Genomic DNA, 20,790 nt, shown 5'->3' on the forward strand with positions numbered 1-20,790 from the left:
CCACTCACTCTCCCACACCAAAGCCCATAGAGAAAATCTGTGATTTTAGCTCACAGGGACACAGGAGCTGCTGGTCCTCTGCTGCCTCGTGTGGTCACTTTGTGTCACTAAAATACGTTAAAATTAAGAATTTTGAAAGCTGAATTTTAGAAAATAAGTAATTTTAATTTACTCATCAAGGCAGCAGTGGATCAACAACTCCTGTGAACTCCTGTGTGCTGTGATGTTAAAATCACTGATTTTCTCTATGGGCTTTGGTGAGGGAGAGTGAGTGGTTTACAAACGTCACTTTGTTGTATTTTAGTGATGATTTTACAACACTTTTGTTAACACTCTTGTTGTTGTTGTTGTGTTTTTGTCAGTCTTTGTGTGCAGAAGTGCGAGCTCGACGTCGTGGCGTTGCCTCCGTCCTGAAGCTCTGTCAGAAGCTGCTGCAGCAAAGTCAGGTGGGTAAAAAAAAGGCGAATGTTAGCCACGCAGTTAAAGCTGGGGTACGCAACACGTGTATGTCGTTACTGATCAGTAATAACCTTTGATCTTAGTGATAGAATCAAGTGATTTGAGCGAAAACTGCGCTATTTTTCTCATTTTGACTGATCAGAAAGAGAAAGGGTGCCCCCTACTGGCTGTTTTACTACACAGCCACACACACACAGACACACTCTTTCAGTTGCTAATGGTTGTACGGTTGTACACTGCAAAGAAACCACTCATAAAAATCAAAATAAATAGAGTTTAAAGTATAAAAGAAAAAGTGTGGGGACCTAGAACCGAACCTTGTGGGACACCATCATATAACGTCTATCTGTAATCAAACACTTTCACAGCTTTAAATTCATCATAATTCAATTACATTACTTTAACAATGTGTAAATTCAGATTTTTTTCCTTAAAGGGGAGCCCACTTTAAGGCCTTTCAAGGATTAGCTTGTGTCATTATGTTTTAATGGTGTTTGTCCAGTGGGAGGAGCTTAGGACAGAGGACATTAGTGTTTGACCCAGAGGAGACGATCAATGCTCCCTCTCTCTCTTCATTGATCTACTGCAGCTTTAATTATATGATTAATAAGATCATTTGCATTTTAATTCTGATCTAACTCTCCCCCCCCTTCCTCCTCCTCCCTCACCAATCCTGGAGCAGTGGGGCCCCATGGCGGAGGTGGGCCCCGAGGCGGAGCAGCACCGCGAGGCCCTGCAGCTGCTGTCAATCAACCTGGAGCGTCGGTGGGAGGCGATCGTGATGCAGGCACTGCAGTGGCACAACCGCCTGAAGAGGGAGCTGGGAGAGCAGCAGGTGAGAGAGCGCCACACTGACACTTCCTGTTCACTCGGAGACGCATCAGCGCTGCGGGGGGGGGGGGGGGGGGACGCCGCCGTCAGCTGACACGCGCCATCGCCGCCGCCGTCACACTCGCCGAGCGCGTCGCCCGCACGTTTGATTTGATGCTAAGATCCGGGCGTGACAGACAGATGGCGCCGTAATTGAAGCCGTTCTGTAAACATCAACACAGAGTCAGTCAGGTTTGATCAGGACCAGATTAGATTAGATTACACACACACACACACACACACACACACACACACACAGTGACTGACAATCATTTCCTGCAGATTTACTCTAACTTTAACCATCATTAGTTCTGGCCTAATCCTAATCCTAAATTCAGACTAACTTTAAAACATCCTCACCTTACAATGTGATAAGAGGGTGAAAGGGTGAGGAGGGGATGAGAGGGTGAGGAGGGGGTGAAAGGGTGAGTAGGTAACGGGGTGAGAGGGTGAAGAGGTAAGGGGGTGAGAGGGTGAGTAGGTTAGGGGGTGAGAGGGTGAGTAGGTAAGGGGGTGAGAGGGTGAGGAGGTTGAGAGGGTGAGGAGAGATGAGGGGGTGAGGGGGTGAGAGGGTGAGGAGAGGTGAGAGGGTGAGGAGGTTGAGAGGGTGAGAGGGTGAGGAGAGGTGAGGGGGTGAGAGGGTGAGGAGGTTGAGAGGGTGAGGAGAGATGAGGGGGTGAGGGGGTGAGAGGGTGAGGAGAGGTGAGAGGGTGAGGAGGTTGAGAGGGTGAGGAGAGATGAGGGAGTGAGGGGGTGAGAGGGTGAGGAGAGGTGAGAGGGTGAGGAGAGATGAGGGGGTGAGAGGGTGAGGAGAGGTGAGAGGGTGAGGAGGTTGAGAGGGTGAGGAGAGATGAGGGAGTGAGGGGGTGAGAGGGTGAGGAGAGATGAGGGGGTGAGAGGGTGAGGAGAGGTGAGAGGGTGAGGAGGTTGAGAGGGTGAGGAGAGGTGAGGGGGTGAAAAGAGGGTGAAAGGATGAGTAGGAGGTGAGAGGGTGGTTAGAGGGTGAGGAGGGGATGAGAGGGGGAAAGGATGAAAAGAGGTTGAAAGGATGAGTAGGAGGTGAGAGGGTGAGGGGGTGAGAGGTTGAGAGGGTGAGGAGAGGTGAGGGGGTGAGGAGGTTGAGAGGGTGAGGAGAGGTGAGGAGGGGATGAAAGGATGAGGAGCGGTGAGAGGGTGAGGAGGGGATGAGAGGGTGAGGAGGGGGTGAAAGGATGAAAAGGGGGTGAAAGGATGAGGAGGAAAGGGGTGAGGGGTGGGGAGAAGGTGAGGGGGTGAGAGGGTGAGGAGGAGGAGGGGATGAGAGGGTGAGGAGGTGAGGAGATAAATAATCACAGAGGAAACTTAGTTTCCTTCAGAGCTGAGTGAAGCAGAAAGTGATGACATCATCATCACCATCATCATCATCACGTCTCAGCACATTTTTATCACAGTAAATAATAATTAAACACAAACACGTTACATTATCTCTGCTTTTTTAACGAAGTTTATTTATTTTTTTATTTATCTAAACTCTCATTGATTTAAATTTTATTTCTATTAATATTTGACTGTTTGATGAGAACAAATGTTAAATAACACATACATTTTTGTATGGATGTTGTTCTTACGTACACTAACACTTATATTATGATTATAATAATATATGTTTAATTCTCTAAAGAGTTTTAATGAGATTAAATATAATAACATTGTGACGACGTCACCTTTATCTTTAAGTTTTAAAGGACTAATGCGACAAGAATCATCAGGTGAACGAAGAGAGAAAGATTTAAAGGCTCATCCGTGAATTTAATACACACACACACACACACACATATATAGCAGAGGAGGAGAAGACAAATAACAGAGTTCAGATTCTCTGACCTCGCTGCCTGGTGCAGAGTAATTTGACTTCTACTGGAGATGAGAGGGAGGGGGGGGGGCATAGATCTGTGTGGGTTAGTTTATAGAAAAACACTTCTGTTGAGTGATGAAACCACTGTCTGTGTGTGTGTGTGTGTGTGTGTGTGTGTGTTGTTTGTTTTCATTTGTTAGTGCAGGTATGAGAACAACAACATGACCATATGTGTGTGTGTGTGTGTGAGACTCACAGTCATCACATTACAGCAGATTATTTCCTGTTTCAGTGACAGCAGACACTCAGACCATGACTCAGCACTTTTACAATGATTATTCATTTTTAATATTTTTCTACTTTTCTGAACCAAAGGAGAAAACAGCGTACACACAAACTTCTTCTAAAGACAAGTGAAAAGTCTTTGGAGAATTTATAATTATTATTGACGATTTCCTTATCGTGAGACGAGAACTGCAGCAAATAATAATCCATTATTTACAATTAAACCAGTTTGTGTCGTTTTCCAGCTTCTAAAACCAAACGTTAGCTCCTGACGTTAGCTTCAGCAGCGTTAGCAGCTTTAGCAGCAGCCTTCATATCCAGGCTGACGTGTGAGCTGAATGAACCACTGTAGTTTTATAGAAGCAGTGTTCACCTCACACACACACACACACACACACACACACACACACACACACACACACACACACACACACACACACACACACACACACACACACACACACACACACACACACACGCACACACACACATACACACACAGGTTTCCTTTCAGCGTTTGTAATACATTCAAAGCTTTTCTGTCTGCTGCTCCACTCTGCATGGAGACGTGATTTATCTGCCAGCTCGTGTGGTTTGTGACTCCGGGTTCCCTCAGCGCTGACGACAGGTACAGCTTCAGAACAGCAGCAGCAGCAGAGACTGTAGCAACAGCAGCAGAGACTGTAGCATCAGCATCAGCATCAGTAGCATCAGCAGCAGCAGTGAGAGAAACAGCAGCTCAGCCACATGAATAATCACCCAGATGCTGTGAGATAGCTGCGCTCTCCTTGGCCTTCAGATGCTATGCTAACAAATGGGAGCAGTCAAACCAGAGCTAATAGGAAAAAATAAAAGTTTTTTCCGTTTCAGCCCCGAACACACACACACACACGCACACACACGCACGCACACACACACAGTGTATGAGGACAGTTGTCTCTAAACTCTTTTGGCTCGTTGTGTAGTTGTGTAAACATCGTGGCCTTTAAAGGTGTTAACATGTCAAAAATATAATTGATATTTGATATGTGTGATTCAGGCTGAAGTCGTTTTAAAAGACTGACTCATTTAAAGTGGACACACGTATAGATATATAATGTTTTTACAGCAGTTTTTGCTCACTCACTCTCCCACACCAAAGCCCATAGAGAAAACCAGGTGATTTTAGCTCACAGGGACACAGGAGCTGCTGGTCCTCTGCTGCCTCGTGTGGTCACTTTGTGTCACTGATTATAATCAGAATGAATTATTTTAAAAGCCGAATTCACTAAAATCAGTCATTGTAAGTTAGTGATGGAGGCAGCAGTGGATCACAACCTCCTGTGAACTCCTGTGTGCTGTGATGTTAAATCACTGGTTTACTCTATGGACTTTGGTGTGGGAGAGTGAGGGGTTTACAAACTTCAGTTTTTAGCCTCTTACCGGAAATATATCAAATTAAATCTACGCCAGTTTAAGTCTATATTATCTTAGGAGCACGTTCACGTCTTTATCTTCACTGTCAGACGGATTTTTCCTTGAGGAAACTGAAGTTTATAAACCACTCACTCTCCCACACCAAAGTCACTCACTCTCCCACACCAAAGTCCATAGAGTAAACCAGTGATTTTAACATCACAGCACACAGGAGTTCACAGGAGTTTGTTGATCCACTGCTGCCTCCATCACTAACTTACAATGACTGATTTTAGTGAATTCAGCTTTTAAATATTTAATTTAGACTTAACTCAGTGACACAAAGTGACCACACGAGGCAGCAGAGGACCAGCAGCTCCTGTGTCCCTGTGAGCTAAATCACTGGTTTTCTCTATGGACTTTGGTGTGGGAGAGTGAGTGGTTTACAAACTTCAGTTTGTGACAGAGGACGTTCTCTGATGCTTGCAGTGATTTTATTCAATAGAAAATGTGTGGAAACGGACAAAATGTAGGAATCTGATCAGGTAAATGTTTGACGAACACCTTGTCGTCTCGTCTTCATTCCTCTTTTTTCTCCTCTTAAACTGCTGAAGTCGTCTCTCTCTCTCTCTCTCTCTCTCTCTCCTCTCTCTCTCTCTCTCTCTCTCTCTCTCTCGTCTGCGTTGTTTGCATAAAAACAGTCAGGAGTTCCGTCCACAACTGTTTCACAGAAATTACACAAACAAGACGAATTACACGTATAAATGATACACTGGGTTTTTGGCGGGTCATCATATCGCTGGCTTTTGATTGGATTAAGCTGATTGATGACTCTCTGCGCCTCAGTGTGTGTTGTGTGTGTGTGTGGGTGTGTGTGTGTGTGTGTGTGTGTGTGTGTGTGTGTGTGTGTGTGTGTGTGTTCTTACATGTCTGCAGCAGCAAAACCCAATTCAGTTTTTACAAGCATCTCCCTTATCAGCACGAGGGGAATAAACACAAATCTAATATAAATTCATTACACACACACACACACACACACACACACACACACACAGAAAGCCAACTAGTTAATTAGATTAATAGGCTATGAATGGCTAATACGAATTACCCCCCCTCTCTTGTTAATGAGACGCCGAGCAATTTGTATAATTATGTCTGTGGAAGAGAAGAATTCGGTGTTCTAAGCATATTTTCCCGACGTTGGCGTTCTGAAGGATTCTGAATACGTATTTACTTTGGGGTTTTCAGCTCCGTGCTCTTCTCTCACAAGTCCTCTCTGATTATTCATCGCTTTGTTCCAGAGCGGAATAATTTGTGTTGAGATTTATGAGCAATTGCTTTGGAGAGGAGGAGGAGGAGGAGGAGGAGGAGGAGGGAGGAGGAGGACGGAGGAGGAGGAGGAGGAGGAGGATTCTGCTCGTCTTTTTTTCTTCTTCCTTAAATGATCACAGAACATGTTTCTGTCAGTGTTTGTCTTTCAAACAGTGACGACCTACAAGCAAATAAGACCACGAGAAAACTTCCTTTCTTTAATAACAACAACAACAACGCTCTGAGGAATAAAGATTCTGGAGAAGTTTGTAAACCACTCACTCTCCCACACCAAAGCCCATAGAACCAGTGATTTTAGCTCACAGGGACACAGGAGCTGCTGGTCCTCTGCTGCCTTGTGTGGTCACTTTGTGTCACTGAGGTTAATCTAAAGAAAGAATTTCTAAAGCCAAATTGACAAATTGAGATATTTGAATTAGTGATGGAGGCAGCATTGGATCAACAACTCCTGTGAACTCCTGTGTGCTGTGATGTTAAAATCACTGGTTTTCTCTATGGGCTTTGGTGTGGGAGAGTGAGTGGTTTACAAACTTCAGTTTTCAGCCTCTTAGTGGAAATATATCAAATGAAATCTATGTCAGTTTAAGTCTACGATGTCTTAAGAACATATTCACGTCTTTATTTTCACTGTTTTTCAGTCTTTTCCTTGTGTAAACTGAAGTTTGTAAACCACTCACTCTCCCACACCAAAGTCCATAGAGTAAACCAGTGATTTTAACATCACAGCACACAGGAGTTCACAGGAGTTGTTGATCCACTGCTGCCTCCATCACTAAGTTTAAACGTCTTATTTTGTAAAATTTCGGCTTTTGAAAATCTGCATTCGGATTAAAATCAGTGACACAAAGTGACCACACGAGGCAGCAGAGGACCAGCAGCTCCTGTGTCCCTGTGAGCTAAAATCACTGGTTTTCTCTATGGACTTTGGTGCAAAAAAAGTTCTCCTCAAACTCCTCCCAAAGACAAATACATTTTAAAAAATGTGTATTTTGTGACAACAATACACAAAGAGAAGACACTTGTATTTAATACCAGTTCTGACAAAAGACAGTGGTTTAAAACGTCCTTCATTCATAATGTGATAATCAACATGAAGGCAAAGCAACAATAAGATATCGAGCAGAAGAAGAAGAAGAAGAACGATGATGATAAATGCTCGTCTTTTATCTGCTTTGTTTCATTGATCGTTATAAACGTCCAGAAGATAAAGGATTATGATGATGATGATCAACAATTATGTGAACAAAGCTTTAGTTTACTCTCTCACTTGTTTTTAAATAACTTCTTCTTCTTCTTCAGGTTCCCGGCAACTTTCTTGAACCAGGTCTCGTCGACCTCCATCACGTCAGTCCGGTCCCAGCCGGTCCCGCAGCACTGGCGCCGGACGACTCGTGGGAATGGGACGAAACCGATTTGACTATCGCCGAGGCAGAGGCGGAGCCACGAGAGGATCCAGACCCTGGTCTTACGCAGGACCTCCCCACAGATCGTGGTCTGCCTCCGGTCGCGTCAAACCAGAACCGAGCGGACCGGAGTGGACGAGGGTCTGCAGCAGACGCCGTCATCCCTCATGACCATCACGTCTACCAGGTTTACAGCCTTCACACTGTGGAGTTGTACCAGCAACCTCCGCTTCCTCTCTCCTTTTCTTCTTCTCTGCACAAAAACAAAGCAGGACAACAGAAACGGCGCCTCCTGCTGACGAGCCTGAGCAAAGACTCCTCCTTCTCCTCCATGGAGTCGCTCCCTGACCTCCTGGGAGGTCCAACACCCGACGCCCGAGGAGGAGGAGGAGTAAACGTGGGCGGAGACGGCGAGAGGGGGAGTGGCCAGTCGGCCGACAGCCGTCGCTCCGAGTGCGAGAGCGGCATCGTGAGTGACACGGAGACGCCTGTGAAGAAGGAGAGAGGGTGGAGGAGGAGCAGGGAGGAGGAGAAGAGGAGGAGGCACAGGAGAGGAGGAGGAGGAGGAGGAGGAGGAGAGGCCGTGGAGATGCTCATCGACGGGCGTGGCCTCCTGACGCCGGCCGACTCTGACTCTGACGCCGAGGTGGGAGGAGTTAGCGTCACGTCCTCCGAGGTCACAGGAAGACACGACGCTCTGGAGACTCCGGCTCCGAGCCGGCGAGAATCCAGTCCGGGTTTGTCTCAGAGCTCCTCGCTGGAGTCTCTGCTCGCCGCCGGCGTGGAGCTGTTTCCCTCCAAAGACGCCGCGTTGCAGCGCAGCGCGTCGCTGGAGAGCGGCCTGGCTCCGTGTCGCGGCGGCGGCGCGTCCAGCGCAGAGGTGGGCAGAGCTCCGCGGGCCGACGAGGAGATCGCCGGAAACGCTCATGGAGGCGAAGCGTCGTCCGGGGAACTGAGTCGCAGAACCCTGGATCTTCTCAAACGTCTGGAGAACATCCAGAGTCCTCTGACGGCCAACATGACCCGCAGCGTGTCCGACATGACGCTACGCGGCAGCAGCTCGCCGCAGCGCATACGCCGAATCCCCGCCTCCACGTCTCTGGGCGGTCGCCACGCGCCGCTTTACGGGATGTCGCGGCGAGGACCGCCATCGATGATCAACGAGAGCTCGGCCACGGCGTCGCTCACAGAGCTCAGCAGCACCGAGGACTCGTCTCTGGCCTCTGAAGACTTCGCCGGGTGTCGTCACATCCTGGACACCAACGCCGCTAACGCTAACTCAGGCTGTTACAGGAAACGCTGTCATGGAAACGGCCAATCGGGTAACGGCGCGATGGAGGAGGCGGACGCGGCGAGCCTGAGCATGGTGGTGAACGTGTCGGCGTGCACGGACGAGGACGACGACGACAGCGACCTCCTGTCGTCCTCCACGCTCACGCTCACCGAGGAGGAGCTGGGCGTCCGGGACGAGGAGGACGAGGAGGAGGAGGCGCAGCTGAGCGACGTCTCCTCGGGCAACGAGGACAGCGACGAGGACGAGATGGAGGGCTCCTACATCCTGGGACTGGAGGACATCAGGAGCGAGCTGCAGAGCTGGATCAGAGCTCCTCCTCGCACCTCCTCCAAAGGGGAGCTGGGTCTGCGCGACGAGCTCCAGTGTGGACCTCACCTCACTTCCTCCTTCACCTGCTCCTCCTCCTCCAGGAGCAAGCAGCTCCTCAGCCGCTCGACCAAAGACAGGGACGGCAGGAGGACCAAGAGAGGAGGTGAAGGAGGAGAAGAGGAGGAGGAGGAGAGCAGGAGGAACAGGAGCTACATGAGTCGCTTTGTGGACGACGTGGAGAACGGGAACGTGGACCAGAGCAGTTTGAGGAGGAAAGAGGAGGACGACGAGCTCCTCAGAGAGGAGGCCAGTGTGTTCATGAAGAGAGGAGAACCACAGAGGGAGGCGTACCTGTTTGCTCAGACAGGAGAGGAGGAGGAGGAGGAGGTGGGAGGTTTGAAACCGGAGCCAAACTCCTCCTCCTCCACGGAGGTCTTCTCTTTCCCGCCCGTACGAGCGTCTTCTCTGGTTGGTCAGCTGCAGGGAGAGCTGCCCTGCCATAGCTCCGCCCCCGCCTCGCCCCCCTCCCTCTCACCTGTCGACGACTGCAGGCCCCGCCCCCCCGATGCCTTGCACAAGGGCGGCGGCAGCGGCGGCAGGAAGGCCATCACCATTCAGGAGAAATTCAAGTTCTCATCGTTTGTGACGGAGGAGACGAAGAGGGAGGTGCGAGACAAAGACAAAGACACGCCCCCGCGTCCTAAGAGACAGAGAGGCTGCCACGCCTCCTGCCCCGCCCACCTCCACACCTCCTCCTCCTCCCTCCTTCGTCCTCGCAGCACAGAGGAGAGCAGAGAGGAGAATGTTCATAACTTTGTGATGGAGATCATCGACATGACGTCACTGGCTCTGAAGACTGAGGAGAGAGAGTCGCTCGCCCTCATCAGAGACAAGGTAACTGTGTGACATCATCATCTTCATCATCATCATCATCATCACCTTCATCATCATCATCACCTTCATCATCATCATCACAATAATAATAACATAATAAATACACACAACCACAGAAAATAATGTTTCTGATGCAAAATTAATCTAAATATCACGAGCACATTTAGGGTGGCCGCCATTGTGTTTCAGTGTGTTATTGTGTGTTATAGTGTAGTTTTAGTGTGTTATGGTGTTTAATAGTGTAGTTTTAGTGTGTTATAGTGTGTAATAGTGTAGTTTTAGTGTGTTATGGTGTTTAATAGTGTAGTTTTAGTGTAGTTTTAGTGTGTTATAGTGTAGTTATAGTGTAGTTTTAGTGTGTTATAGTGTGTGATACTGTAGTTTAGTGTGTTATAGTGTAGTTTTAGTGTGTTTTAATGTGTTATACTGTAGTTCTAGTGTGTTCTTGTGTAGTTATTGTGTAGTTTTAGTGTGTTAAAGTGCGTTATACATGCATTATACTGTACATTTTGTGTGTTATAGTGTAGTTTTTGGGTTATAGTGTAGTTTTAATGTGTTATACTGTAGTTCTAGTGTGTTCTAGTGTAGTTTTATATTGTAGTCACACAGAAACATACATCACTGTATCATCAGCGTAGTGTGAGAGGAAAACTAACCTTTGCTTCCTCCTCCCTCTCCTCCTCCTCCCTCTCCCCCTCCTCCTCCTCCCTCTCCCCCTCCTCCTCCTCCCTCTCCTCCTCAGGTGTTGGAACACTCCCACCGCCCTCTTCACCTCCGTAAAGGAGACTTTTACTCCTATTTGTCTCTGTCGTCTCACGACAGCGACTGTGGGGAGGTGAGTCAGTGTTCAGAGGAGAAGAGCTCCACCCCTGCGCCTCCTTACAGCCTCCCCACGTACGCGTCTCCCACGCCGGGCCTCCTCCACAGCCCCAGCCCTGACATGTTCACCAGCACCAGACAGAAGGTCGCCTCCTCCTCCTCCTCCCCACGCTCCTCCCCTCACAGTCCGTCACCGTCGCTCCTCCCGAGCCCCGACATCCGAGACGAGGAGACGCTGTTCTCCGCCTGCACAGAGGAGGTGTACCTGGGACCTCCCCTCTGCTACAGCATGGCGCTCAGCAGGAGGCAGAGGACGCTCCTCCTGGAGGAGAAACCCAGAGCAGGAGATCCTTCAGACCAGGAGCTTCTGTACTTCCAAGGGTCCAGTCCTACGCACAACTCCTCCTCTTCCTCCTCCTCCTCTCACCAGACGTCCAGAAACCCTCCTCCTCCTCCTCCTCCTCCTCCAGGTGAGGACCTCCACCTGCTGTGTGATGTCACTGGAGGAGAAGTGGCAGCTGCAGCGAGTGTCAGTAATGAGGCGCCTCCTTATCTTAATCCCCGGGCATGTGTCGCCTCCTCCTCCTCCTCCTCCTCCTCCTCCTCCTCAGACCAGTGTTTGGCAGATACTAAAACGCTTGAATCCAATATGGACGCCGTAATGACCGAGATAAGTGACCGCGGCTCAGAGACAAATCCCTCAAAAGAGCCGACTGCCACGAGCATTAATCCCAAAATTAACTCCTCGCCGATGAGAGACACAGATACGGAGGAGAGGAGGAGAGGAGGAGAGGGGGAGGCTCGACAGGTGACGCAGGAAGAGAAGAGGAGAAGAGGGCGGAGCAACGGACCGAGGGAGGTGAAGACGGTGACAGTGAAGCAGGTGAGTCAACATCAACCCTCTTCTCCTCCTTTTCTCCTCCTCCCTTCTTCTACCTCTTCTTATCTTGTCATTTCCTGTCTCTTCTCCTCTTCCTCCTCCTGAACTTCTTCCACTTCCTCTCTTCTTCTCCGACTCATCCTTTTCAGGTTTCTTCTCCTCCTTCTCTCCTCCTTCACATCATCCTAATCTCTCTCCTCCTCCTTTCACTTCTCCTCCTTTCCTGTTCTCTCTCTTTTCTCCTTTCCTTAAACTTCCTCCTCCCTCTCCTCCCTCTCCTCCTCCCTCTCCTCCTCTCCTCCTTTCTTCCTCCCTCTCCTCCTCCTCCCTCTCCTCCTCTCCTCCGTCTCCTCCTCCTGCCTCTCTCCTCTTCTCCCTCTCCTCCTCCCTCTCCTCCTCTCCTCCTCCCTCTCTTCCCTCTCCTCCTCCTCCTCTCCTCCTCCTCCCTCTCCTCCTCCCTCTCCTCCTCCTCTCCTCCTCTCATCCTCCCTCTCCTCCTCTCCTCCTCTCCTCCTCCCTCTCTTCCCTCTCCTCCTCTCCTCCTCTCATCCTCCCTCTCCTCCTCTCCTCCCTCTCCTCCTCTCCTCCTCCCTCTCTTCCCTCTCCTCCTCTCCTCCCTCTCCTCCCTCTCCTCCTCTCCTCCTCTCCTCCTCTCCTCCTCCTCTCCTCCCTCTCCTCCTCCCTCTCCTCCTCTCCTCCCTCTCCTCTCTTCCCTCTCCTCCTCTCCTCCTTTCTTCCTCCCTCTCCTCCTCCTCCCTCTCCTCCCTCTCCTCCCTCTCCTCCTCTCCTCCTCTCCTCCTCCTCTCCTCCCTCTCCTCCTCCCTCTCCTCCTCTCCTCCCTCTCCTCTCTTCCCTCTCCTCCTCTCCTCCTTTCTTCCTCCCTCTCCTCCTCCTCTCCTCCTCTCCTCCGTCTCCTCCTCCTGCCTCTCTCCTCTTCTCCCTCTCCTCCTCTCCTCCCTCTCCTCCTCTCCTCCTCCCTCTCTTCCCTCTCCTCCTCTCCTCCTCTCATCCTCCCTCTCCTCCTCTCCTCCTCTCCTCCTCCCTCTCCTCCTCCTCCTCTCCTCCTCCTCCCTCTCCTCCTCCTCTCCTCCTCTCATCCTCCCTCTCCTCCTCTCCTCCTCCCTCTCTTCCCTCTCCTCCTCTCCTCCTCTCATCCTCCCTCTCCTCCTCTCCTCCTCTCCTCCTCTCCTCCCTCTCCTCCTCTCCTCCTCCCTCTCTTCCCTCTCCTCCTCTCCTCCTCCCTCTCTTCCCTCTCCTCCTCTCCTCCTTTCTTCCTCCTCTCCTCCCTCTCCTTCTCCCTCTCCTCCTCCACCCTCTCCTCCTCTCCTCCTCCTCTCCTCCCTCTCCTCCTCCTCCCTCTCCTCCTCTCCTCCCTCTCCTCCCTCTCCTCCTCTCCTCCCTCTCCTCCCTCTCCTCCCTCTCCTCCTCTCCTCCTCTCCTCTCCTCCTCTCCTCCTCCTCTCCTCCTCTCCTCCCTCTCCTCTCCTCCCTCTCCTCCTCCTCTCCTCCCTCTCCTCCCTCTCCTCTCCTCCCTCTCCTCCTCTCCTCCCTCTCTTCCTCCTCCTCCTCTCCTCCTCCTCACTTTCTCAGCTCCTCAGAACAACATCATCATAATTAACTTCAGTCAGATTTAACATTCTTCAGCTCAGAGTTTTCTCTCCATCGTCCTCTCTGTGTCTGAGACGGGATTCAAACCCACAACCCTCTGCTGTGAGGCACCAGTGTGACCCACTGTGTGTCTGAGTTTAGTCGTGACATCGTCATTGTAGTTTTAGCTCGGAGAAGAAGAAATAAAGAAAGAGTGGACGAGGAAACAATGTTTCAGTCTGTTAATGTCATTGTTTCTTCTTTGTAAAGTCACTTTTTCTCATTTTCCCCTCCCTTTCTCTCAGGTGAGCTCTCCGTCCGCTGTCAATCATGTCACCAGAGCGGCACAGGGGCGGAGCCAAGCCTCAGCGAGACACGCCCCCTCCAGGACGGCACCGATCAGAGTGAGTGAAAAAAACAACACACTGCGTTATTTTATCGACTAAAGTAGCAGTTTGCGACGGCGTGGGCCGCTGCCCCCTGGTGGACCTCGTCGGTACTGCAGCCGTGCCTCACACACATGTCAAAAAACTAAAACCTTAATGTTTTATAACGTGTCACGTGATGTGAATTACTTTATGAAAATAGCAGATAATTTAGAGCGTTTTCTATTTTTAATTTACTTTCTAAACTCAAACAAAGAGTGTGTGTGTGTGTGTGTGTGTGTGTGTGTGTGTGTGTGTGTGTGTGTGTGTGTGTGTGTGTGTGTGTGTGTGTGTGTGTGTGTGTGAGAGGGATGTGGCAGCCCTGTGGGCGCCTCCAGGGCTCAGCAAAACCTATTGCCCTCGTACTACACAAACACACAGACACACAAACACACAAATAGAAACACACACACACACACACACACACAGACACACAGACACACAGACACACACCCCTGAGGGCAGGGCATAAAAGTCCAGGTAGACGCTCTGACAACCCAACAGCTGCAGGTTAGACAGACATGATGTTACACACACACACACACACACACAGAGGACAAACCTGCATACACACTCACGTGCAAAGACACATCAAGGTACAAAATCAAGCTCGGTACACACGCACACACACACACACACACACACACACACACACACACACACACTCACACAAAACACATGTAAACCCATGACAAAAGACACACACACATACACACACACATCATATCAGTGATGTGTACAGCTGGTCCTGACCCCCATGGCGTGCCCCAGTCTAGCCCACCTGTTCACACACGCGCACACACACACACACACACACACACACACACACACACACACACACACACACACACACACACACACACAGGTGCAATTAAAGCAATCGTAAATGCGTCTCATGATGTGCTCTGTGACCCAGACAGCAGAAGGTCTGTGTGTGTGTGTGTGTGTGTGTGTGTGTGTGTGTGTGTGTGTGTGTGTGTGTGTGTGTGTGTGTGTGTGTGTGTGTGACGACAGATTCAGCTGAGTCGAGTGTTCAAATCGCGACGAATCAAAGTCAACGAGTAACAAAATAAAATCGGTAAAAACTAAAAAAAAATGTATAAATAATCCGAACAAATAAAGTTGGAAATATTGTGTTACAGTAAGGCAGCGATGCCACCTACTTAAATATCGTGATAACATCATGATTTAAACATCGTGATAATATCGTGACTTAAACATTGAGATAATATAGTGACCAGAATATGATAATATCGTGATAATATCGTGACTTAAACATCGTGACTTAAAATATCGTGATAATATCGTGACTTGAATGTTGTGATAATATTGTGACTTAAATATCGTGATATCATGACTTAAATATTGTGATAATATCGTGACTTAAATATCGTGATATCATGACTTAAATATCGTGACTTAAATATCGTGATAATATCGTGACTAGAATATCGTGATATCATGACTTAAATATCGTGATAATATCGTGACTTAAATATCGTGATAATATCGTGACTTAAATATCGTGATATCATGACTAGAATATCGTGATATCATGACTAGAATATCGTGATATCATGACTTAAATATCGTGATAATATCGTGACTTAAATATCGTGATAATATCGTGACTTAAATATCGTGATAATATCTTGACTTAAATATCGTGACTTAAATATCGTGATAATATCGTGACTTAAATATCGTGATAATATCTTGACTTAAATATCGTGACTTAAATATCGTGATATTGTGACTTAAAGTGATAATATCGTGACTTAAATATCGTGACTTAAATATCGTGATTTAAATATCGTGACTTAAACATTGTGATAATATCGTATTTTGGTGTCTCTGACTGTCAACACTGTTAAAGTAATTATTCATCTGTGTGCGTGTGCGTGTGTGTGTGTGTGTGTGTGTAAACCTTTAATCGTCTCTCTCTCTCTCTTTGCTCGTCCTCTCAGAGACTCCCTCTCCTCGGAGCTTCCAGGATCCACCTGTAGGGGGAGCTCTCTGTGTGTCCTCCTGCTGACCTGATCTGTCCTGTGGGCTTCATCTCTCCTCCTCCTCCTCCTCCTCCTCTTCCTCCTCCTCTTCCTCTTCCTCTTCTGGATCTCCTCACACTCGTCTTCTCACTTCGTTTTCAAAGTCAAAGTTTAAGAGTTAGGAACAAAATGACGTAGTGAATCTTTAATCCATCATTTAACTGAGATAATCTGAGGGATTATTGGACGTGGAACAGAGCAGCACACACACACTGACTGAACTACGACCAAACCACACACACATTTATGTCCTCATCGTCCACACTAACATGTCTGATGTTTGAAGTGTGAGTGTGACCACGACCGTGATGATGTCACTTCCTGTAAACACACAGGAAGTCTCTGCTGCGTTAGCCACGACGCGTCTCTCACTCTCTCATCTGTCGTCGTGTTTGTTTCCACGTCAGAGAGCTGAGATCACGTGAGGTTACGCAAGATCTCGTGAGAACACCTGAGATCACGTGAGAACACCTGAGATCACGTGAGAACACCTGAGATCACGTGAGGTTACGCAGGATCACGTGAGAACACCTGAGATCACGTGAGGTTACGCAGGATCACGTGAGAACACCTGAGATCACGTGAGGTTACGTGTTATCACGTGAGATAATGTAAATTAATTTAAGGTTATGGGGTCATGTGATCTGACGTGATCATCCATCTCCTCTCGTATCTCGTAAAAAAACAAATACAAATAAGTACAAATTTTAAAACTCCTCGTCGTATAAGTTCGCAGTTTCACATCGTATTTGTTAAACGAGACTGAGCTAAAATAAAATAAAATGAACAAGTGTTACCTCAGTGGAACTCGATGGCGTCGTAGCATATATAGCGCGTGACCTCATTTATCGCGTTTTCTTGCTATGAGTATTTGTCGTTCTGACCCCTAGATCGCTAACCCCCGATCTTTGACGAACCCAACAAAGCAAACGTAAACACGTATTTGTCGCATGTGACGAGTAAAAGCAAACGTTCCTGTGATCAAACTCACGCGATCAACGCAAGAAGAAAATGTCATTTTTTTCCGTAAAGAGAACGGATTAGCTTTAACGATCGTACGAGATCGTTTACGTCCACGCGTGGAACTTAATTTGAGTTTGTTCGGAACACGATTCTACGAACGAGAATAATAAAGACGTTAATCGAGTGGCTGATTTCCTCCGAAGTTTCCTTCAGATGACGATAGCGAACATTCTGAGCTCTCGCAGATTTACTCTGGTGACGAGAACGATCCGCTGATGCTAACGCTGTGTTCACGCCGGACACAAGGTTACGTGAGGTCACATGAGATTACGTGAGGTTATGTGAGGTCACGTGAGATTACGTGAAGTTATGTGAGGTCACGTGAGGTTATGTGAGGTTACGTGAGATTACGTGAGATTACATGAGATCACGTGAGGTTATGTGAGGTCACGTGAGATTACGTGAGATCAAGGAGACTATGATGAGTTACGTGAGGTTACGTGAAGTCACGTGAGATTACATGAGATTACATGAGATTACATGAGATCACATGAGATTACATGAGATCACGTGAAGTTACGTGAGGTCACGTGAGATTACATGAGATTACATGAGATCACATGAGATTACATGAGATCACGTGAAGTTACATGAGGTCACGTGAGATTACATGAGGTCACGTGAGATAACGTGAGGTCACGTGAGATTACGTGAGGTCACATGAGATTACGTGAGGTTATGTGAGGTCACGTGAGATTACGTGAAGTTATGTGAGGTTACGTGAGGTTATGTGAGGTTACGTGAGATTACGTGAGATTACATGAGATCACATGAGATCACGTGAGGTTATGTGAGGTCACGTGAGATTACGTGAGATCATGGAGACTATGATGAGTTACGTGAGGTTACGTGAAGTCACGTGAGATTACATGAGATTACATGAGATCACATGAGATTACATGAGATCACGTGAAGTTACGTGAGGTCACGTGAGATTACATGAGATTACATGAGATCACATGAGATTACATGAGATCACGTGAAGTTACATGAGGTCACGTGAGATTACATGAGGTCACGTGAGATAACGTGAGGTCACGTGAGATTACGTGAGGTCACATGAGATTACGTGAGGTTATGTGAGGTCACGTGAGATTACGTGAAGTTACGTGAGGTCACGTGAGATTACGTGAGGTCACGTGAGATTACGTGAGGTCACGTGAGATTACGTGAGGTCACGTGAGATTACGTGAGGTCACGTGAGATTACGTGAGGTCACGTGAGATTACGTGAGGTCAGGTGAGATTACGTGAGATCATGTGAAGATACGTGAGATCATGGAGACTGTGATGAGTTACGTGAGGTCACATGAGGTTACGTGAGGTTACGTGAGGTTACGTGAGGTTATGTGAGGTTATGTGAGGTTACGTGAGGTTACGTGAGTTTACGTGAGTTTACATGAGATCACATGTGACCTGACGTGATCGGCCATTTTGTTCACTTCCGTGAAGATTCTCCTCTCGTATCTGATATAAAAAAAAGAAACAAATAAGTACGAATTTCAAAATGTTTAATGCGACAAATTTACATAAAGACTTAACTCACAGATCAAAATAGCGCCCATTGCGTCTATCGCACAAATGGCGTCTGGCCCGTGAGTTGACGTACAAAGTCAAAGCACAGTAGCTAGCCGCGTCGGGCTGCGACAAAATCGCGAGTTCACATTTTTCAATCAGAGGTGAGAGTTTGGTATCAAAATGCCCGAAATGTCGGAATAAACTACGATCAAACCTGGACGGAACGATCTGGTGGTTTTTTTTTCGTCGGATCTCCTCTTCGTTACTCACTAACTTTTCTCGCGCTCGCCGTTTTAACGAGAAAATAACAGAAACTGTAGAATCCTGATTTCATCTATGCAACACGACCAAAGTTAGCGAGCGCTGACGCTGTGTCGTCGTCGTGTTAGCGAGGACGTGCGTTGTTGTTGTCGTTACTTAAAGTTCTTTTTTTCCTGACGATGATTGGCGGTGACGCTGAGGGTCAGAGGTCGCGCGTGTGTGTGTGTGTAGAACAAAGTTAGGGTTTGAAATCTTTAGGATATTTATAAATGTGTGCCTTGCTCTTCTGTCCTTTACTTTTTTGTTAATTAAGAAAATACCACGGCTTCTTGAGTTCGGGGAGGATTAAAAAAACAAAGACGCGACGTGAGTGCGAAAAGTTTGACGTTGAGTTTGTGTAAATATGTAAAAGATGACGGGATGCTAGGTCTGTGTCTGTTTATTTACGTTTGTGGCCTGTGACGTGAAAAATCTTTATTATTATTATTATTATTATTATTATTAGACATAAAAGAGCTCGACTGCATGGATCTGTCAAACTACACCAAAACAAACGTCCACAAATAAACGCAATTTATTGGAAAAACAGCATTTTCTTTGTTGTTATTGTTGATAAATGTGTGTGTGTGTGTGTGTGTGTGTGTGTGTGTGTGTGTGACCTTCCTGTGAGTCACTTTTCCCTCCTCGGTCACTAATATTCCTAAAGTGTGTGTTTATCATCATCTCGTCGTCGGGTGTTAAATCTTTCACGTGTTTGGAATGAAGTCAGACGCGACGTTAAATATATGAATAAATAAATGAGAAGAATAAGAAATGAAAGAAAAGCTCAGGTTTAATTCTCAGGGCAGACAAACACATCTTTGTAAGATCAACAACAACAACAACCACAACAAACAGCAGTTGTTGATGATGTGTTTGTGATGATTGAGGTTGTGACATCATCAGTGTTTGACTGCATCGTTTAAAATGAACTGATGAAGAAAAACAAAAGGGATTGTTTGGGTTTTTATACGAGGTCATGACGAACAATCATCAGAATAATACACTCACTCTCCCACATCAAAGTCCATAGAGAAAATCAGTGATTTTAGCTCACAGGGACACAGGAGCTGCTGGTCTACTGCTGCCTCGTGTGGTCACTTTGTGTCACTAAATTAAGTCTCAATTAATTATTTTAAAAGCTGTCATGTCATGACAAAATCAGTCATTGTAAGTTAGAAATGGAGGCAGCAGTGGATCAACAACTCCTGTGAACTCCTGTGTGCTGTGATGTTCAAATCACTGGTTTACTCTACGGGCTTTGGTGTGGGAGAGTGAGTGGTTTCTTAAAGTCTGTCTCACAGTGAAGATAAAGACGTGAACATGTTCTTAAAGACGTCATAGACTTAGCTCAGTCTTTAATTCAGTGACAAAAATCAGTTTTTGCTGAGGTCTCTGATCATTTAAAGGTTTAAAGGACAATTCTGTCTGTTTCCCCCATTAAAATACTGTAAGTGTGTGTGTGTGTGTGTGTGTGTGTGTGTTGACCGCTGTGATGTTGATGGTGTCTGAAGGATCCGTCACATGACTGATAAACACTGATGAATGCAAATGGAAATGACTTCAGAGGGGAAATCTAATATGGAAGAAGGAGCAGGAAGAGTGTGTGTGTGTGCACGTGCGCGTGGGTGTGTGTGTGTGTGTGAGAATGAGTGAGGGAATATTTGCCTTTTTGCAATTAACAAGATATGTTCTTTTTTTTGTGGTCAGAAAAATGGAAATGGCTTTTAAGGTCGAAAAGGTCGAGCGCATCGAAGCATGGTGGCTCTGCAATTACTGTGTGTGTGTGTGTGTGTGTGTGTGTGTGTGTGTGTGTGTGTGTGTGTGTGTGTGTCAGAGATCTCTTAAATGAACAGTCAGTCTGTTGAAAAGATCACGTGATCACAGAACATCACACAGACACAACAGAGGAATTATCTCTGCAGGAAAAAGAATAAAACGCAGACGAACGCTTTAGTCGTTCCTCAGTCTTTTTGTCCTCAGTCTGAGAATTTGAGAAATTTCTCGTCACAAACCTTGAAAACATCTGATTCGTTTACGCCGTTGAATATTTAATAATATATATTTTATCATTCATTTCCTTTTTTTTTCCCTGAAGGTTTTTTCTTCTTCCTGAA

At 47.2% G+C, this 20,790-nt stretch overlaps 1 protein-coding gene across 1 annotated transcript in view; it reads left to right on the top strand.

The window, feature by feature from the left end:
• Positions 1-16,210, top strand: part of akap6 (A kinase (PRKA) anchor protein 6) — a gene marked incomplete at its 5' end in the record, with an annotated part of 140,620 nt that extends 124,410 nt beyond the window's left edge. The window contains 7 exons of the mRNA XM_083892051.1: positions 363-446; positions 1,142-1,294; positions 7,475-8,047; positions 8,105-10,075; positions 10,818-11,777; positions 13,666-13,764; positions 15,753-16,210. Coding sequence (XP_083748177.1) covers positions 363-446; positions 1,142-1,294; positions 7,475-8,047; positions 8,105-10,075; positions 10,818-11,777; positions 13,666-13,764; positions 15,753-15,791 — 3,879 coding nt within the window. The 3' untranslated portion in view covers positions 15,792-16,210. The remainder of the gene's footprint in view (positions 1-362; positions 447-1,141; positions 1,295-7,474; positions 8,048-8,104; positions 10,076-10,817; positions 11,778-13,665; positions 13,765-15,752) is intronic.
• Positions 16,211-20,790: the final 4,580 nt, after the last annotated feature.

The sequence above is a fragment of the Microchirus variegatus genome, assembly GCF_963457635.1.
Source record: "Microchirus variegatus genome assembly, chromosome: 7".
NCBI lineage: Eukaryota > Metazoa > Chordata > Actinopteri > Pleuronectiformes > Soleidae > Microchirus > Microchirus variegatus.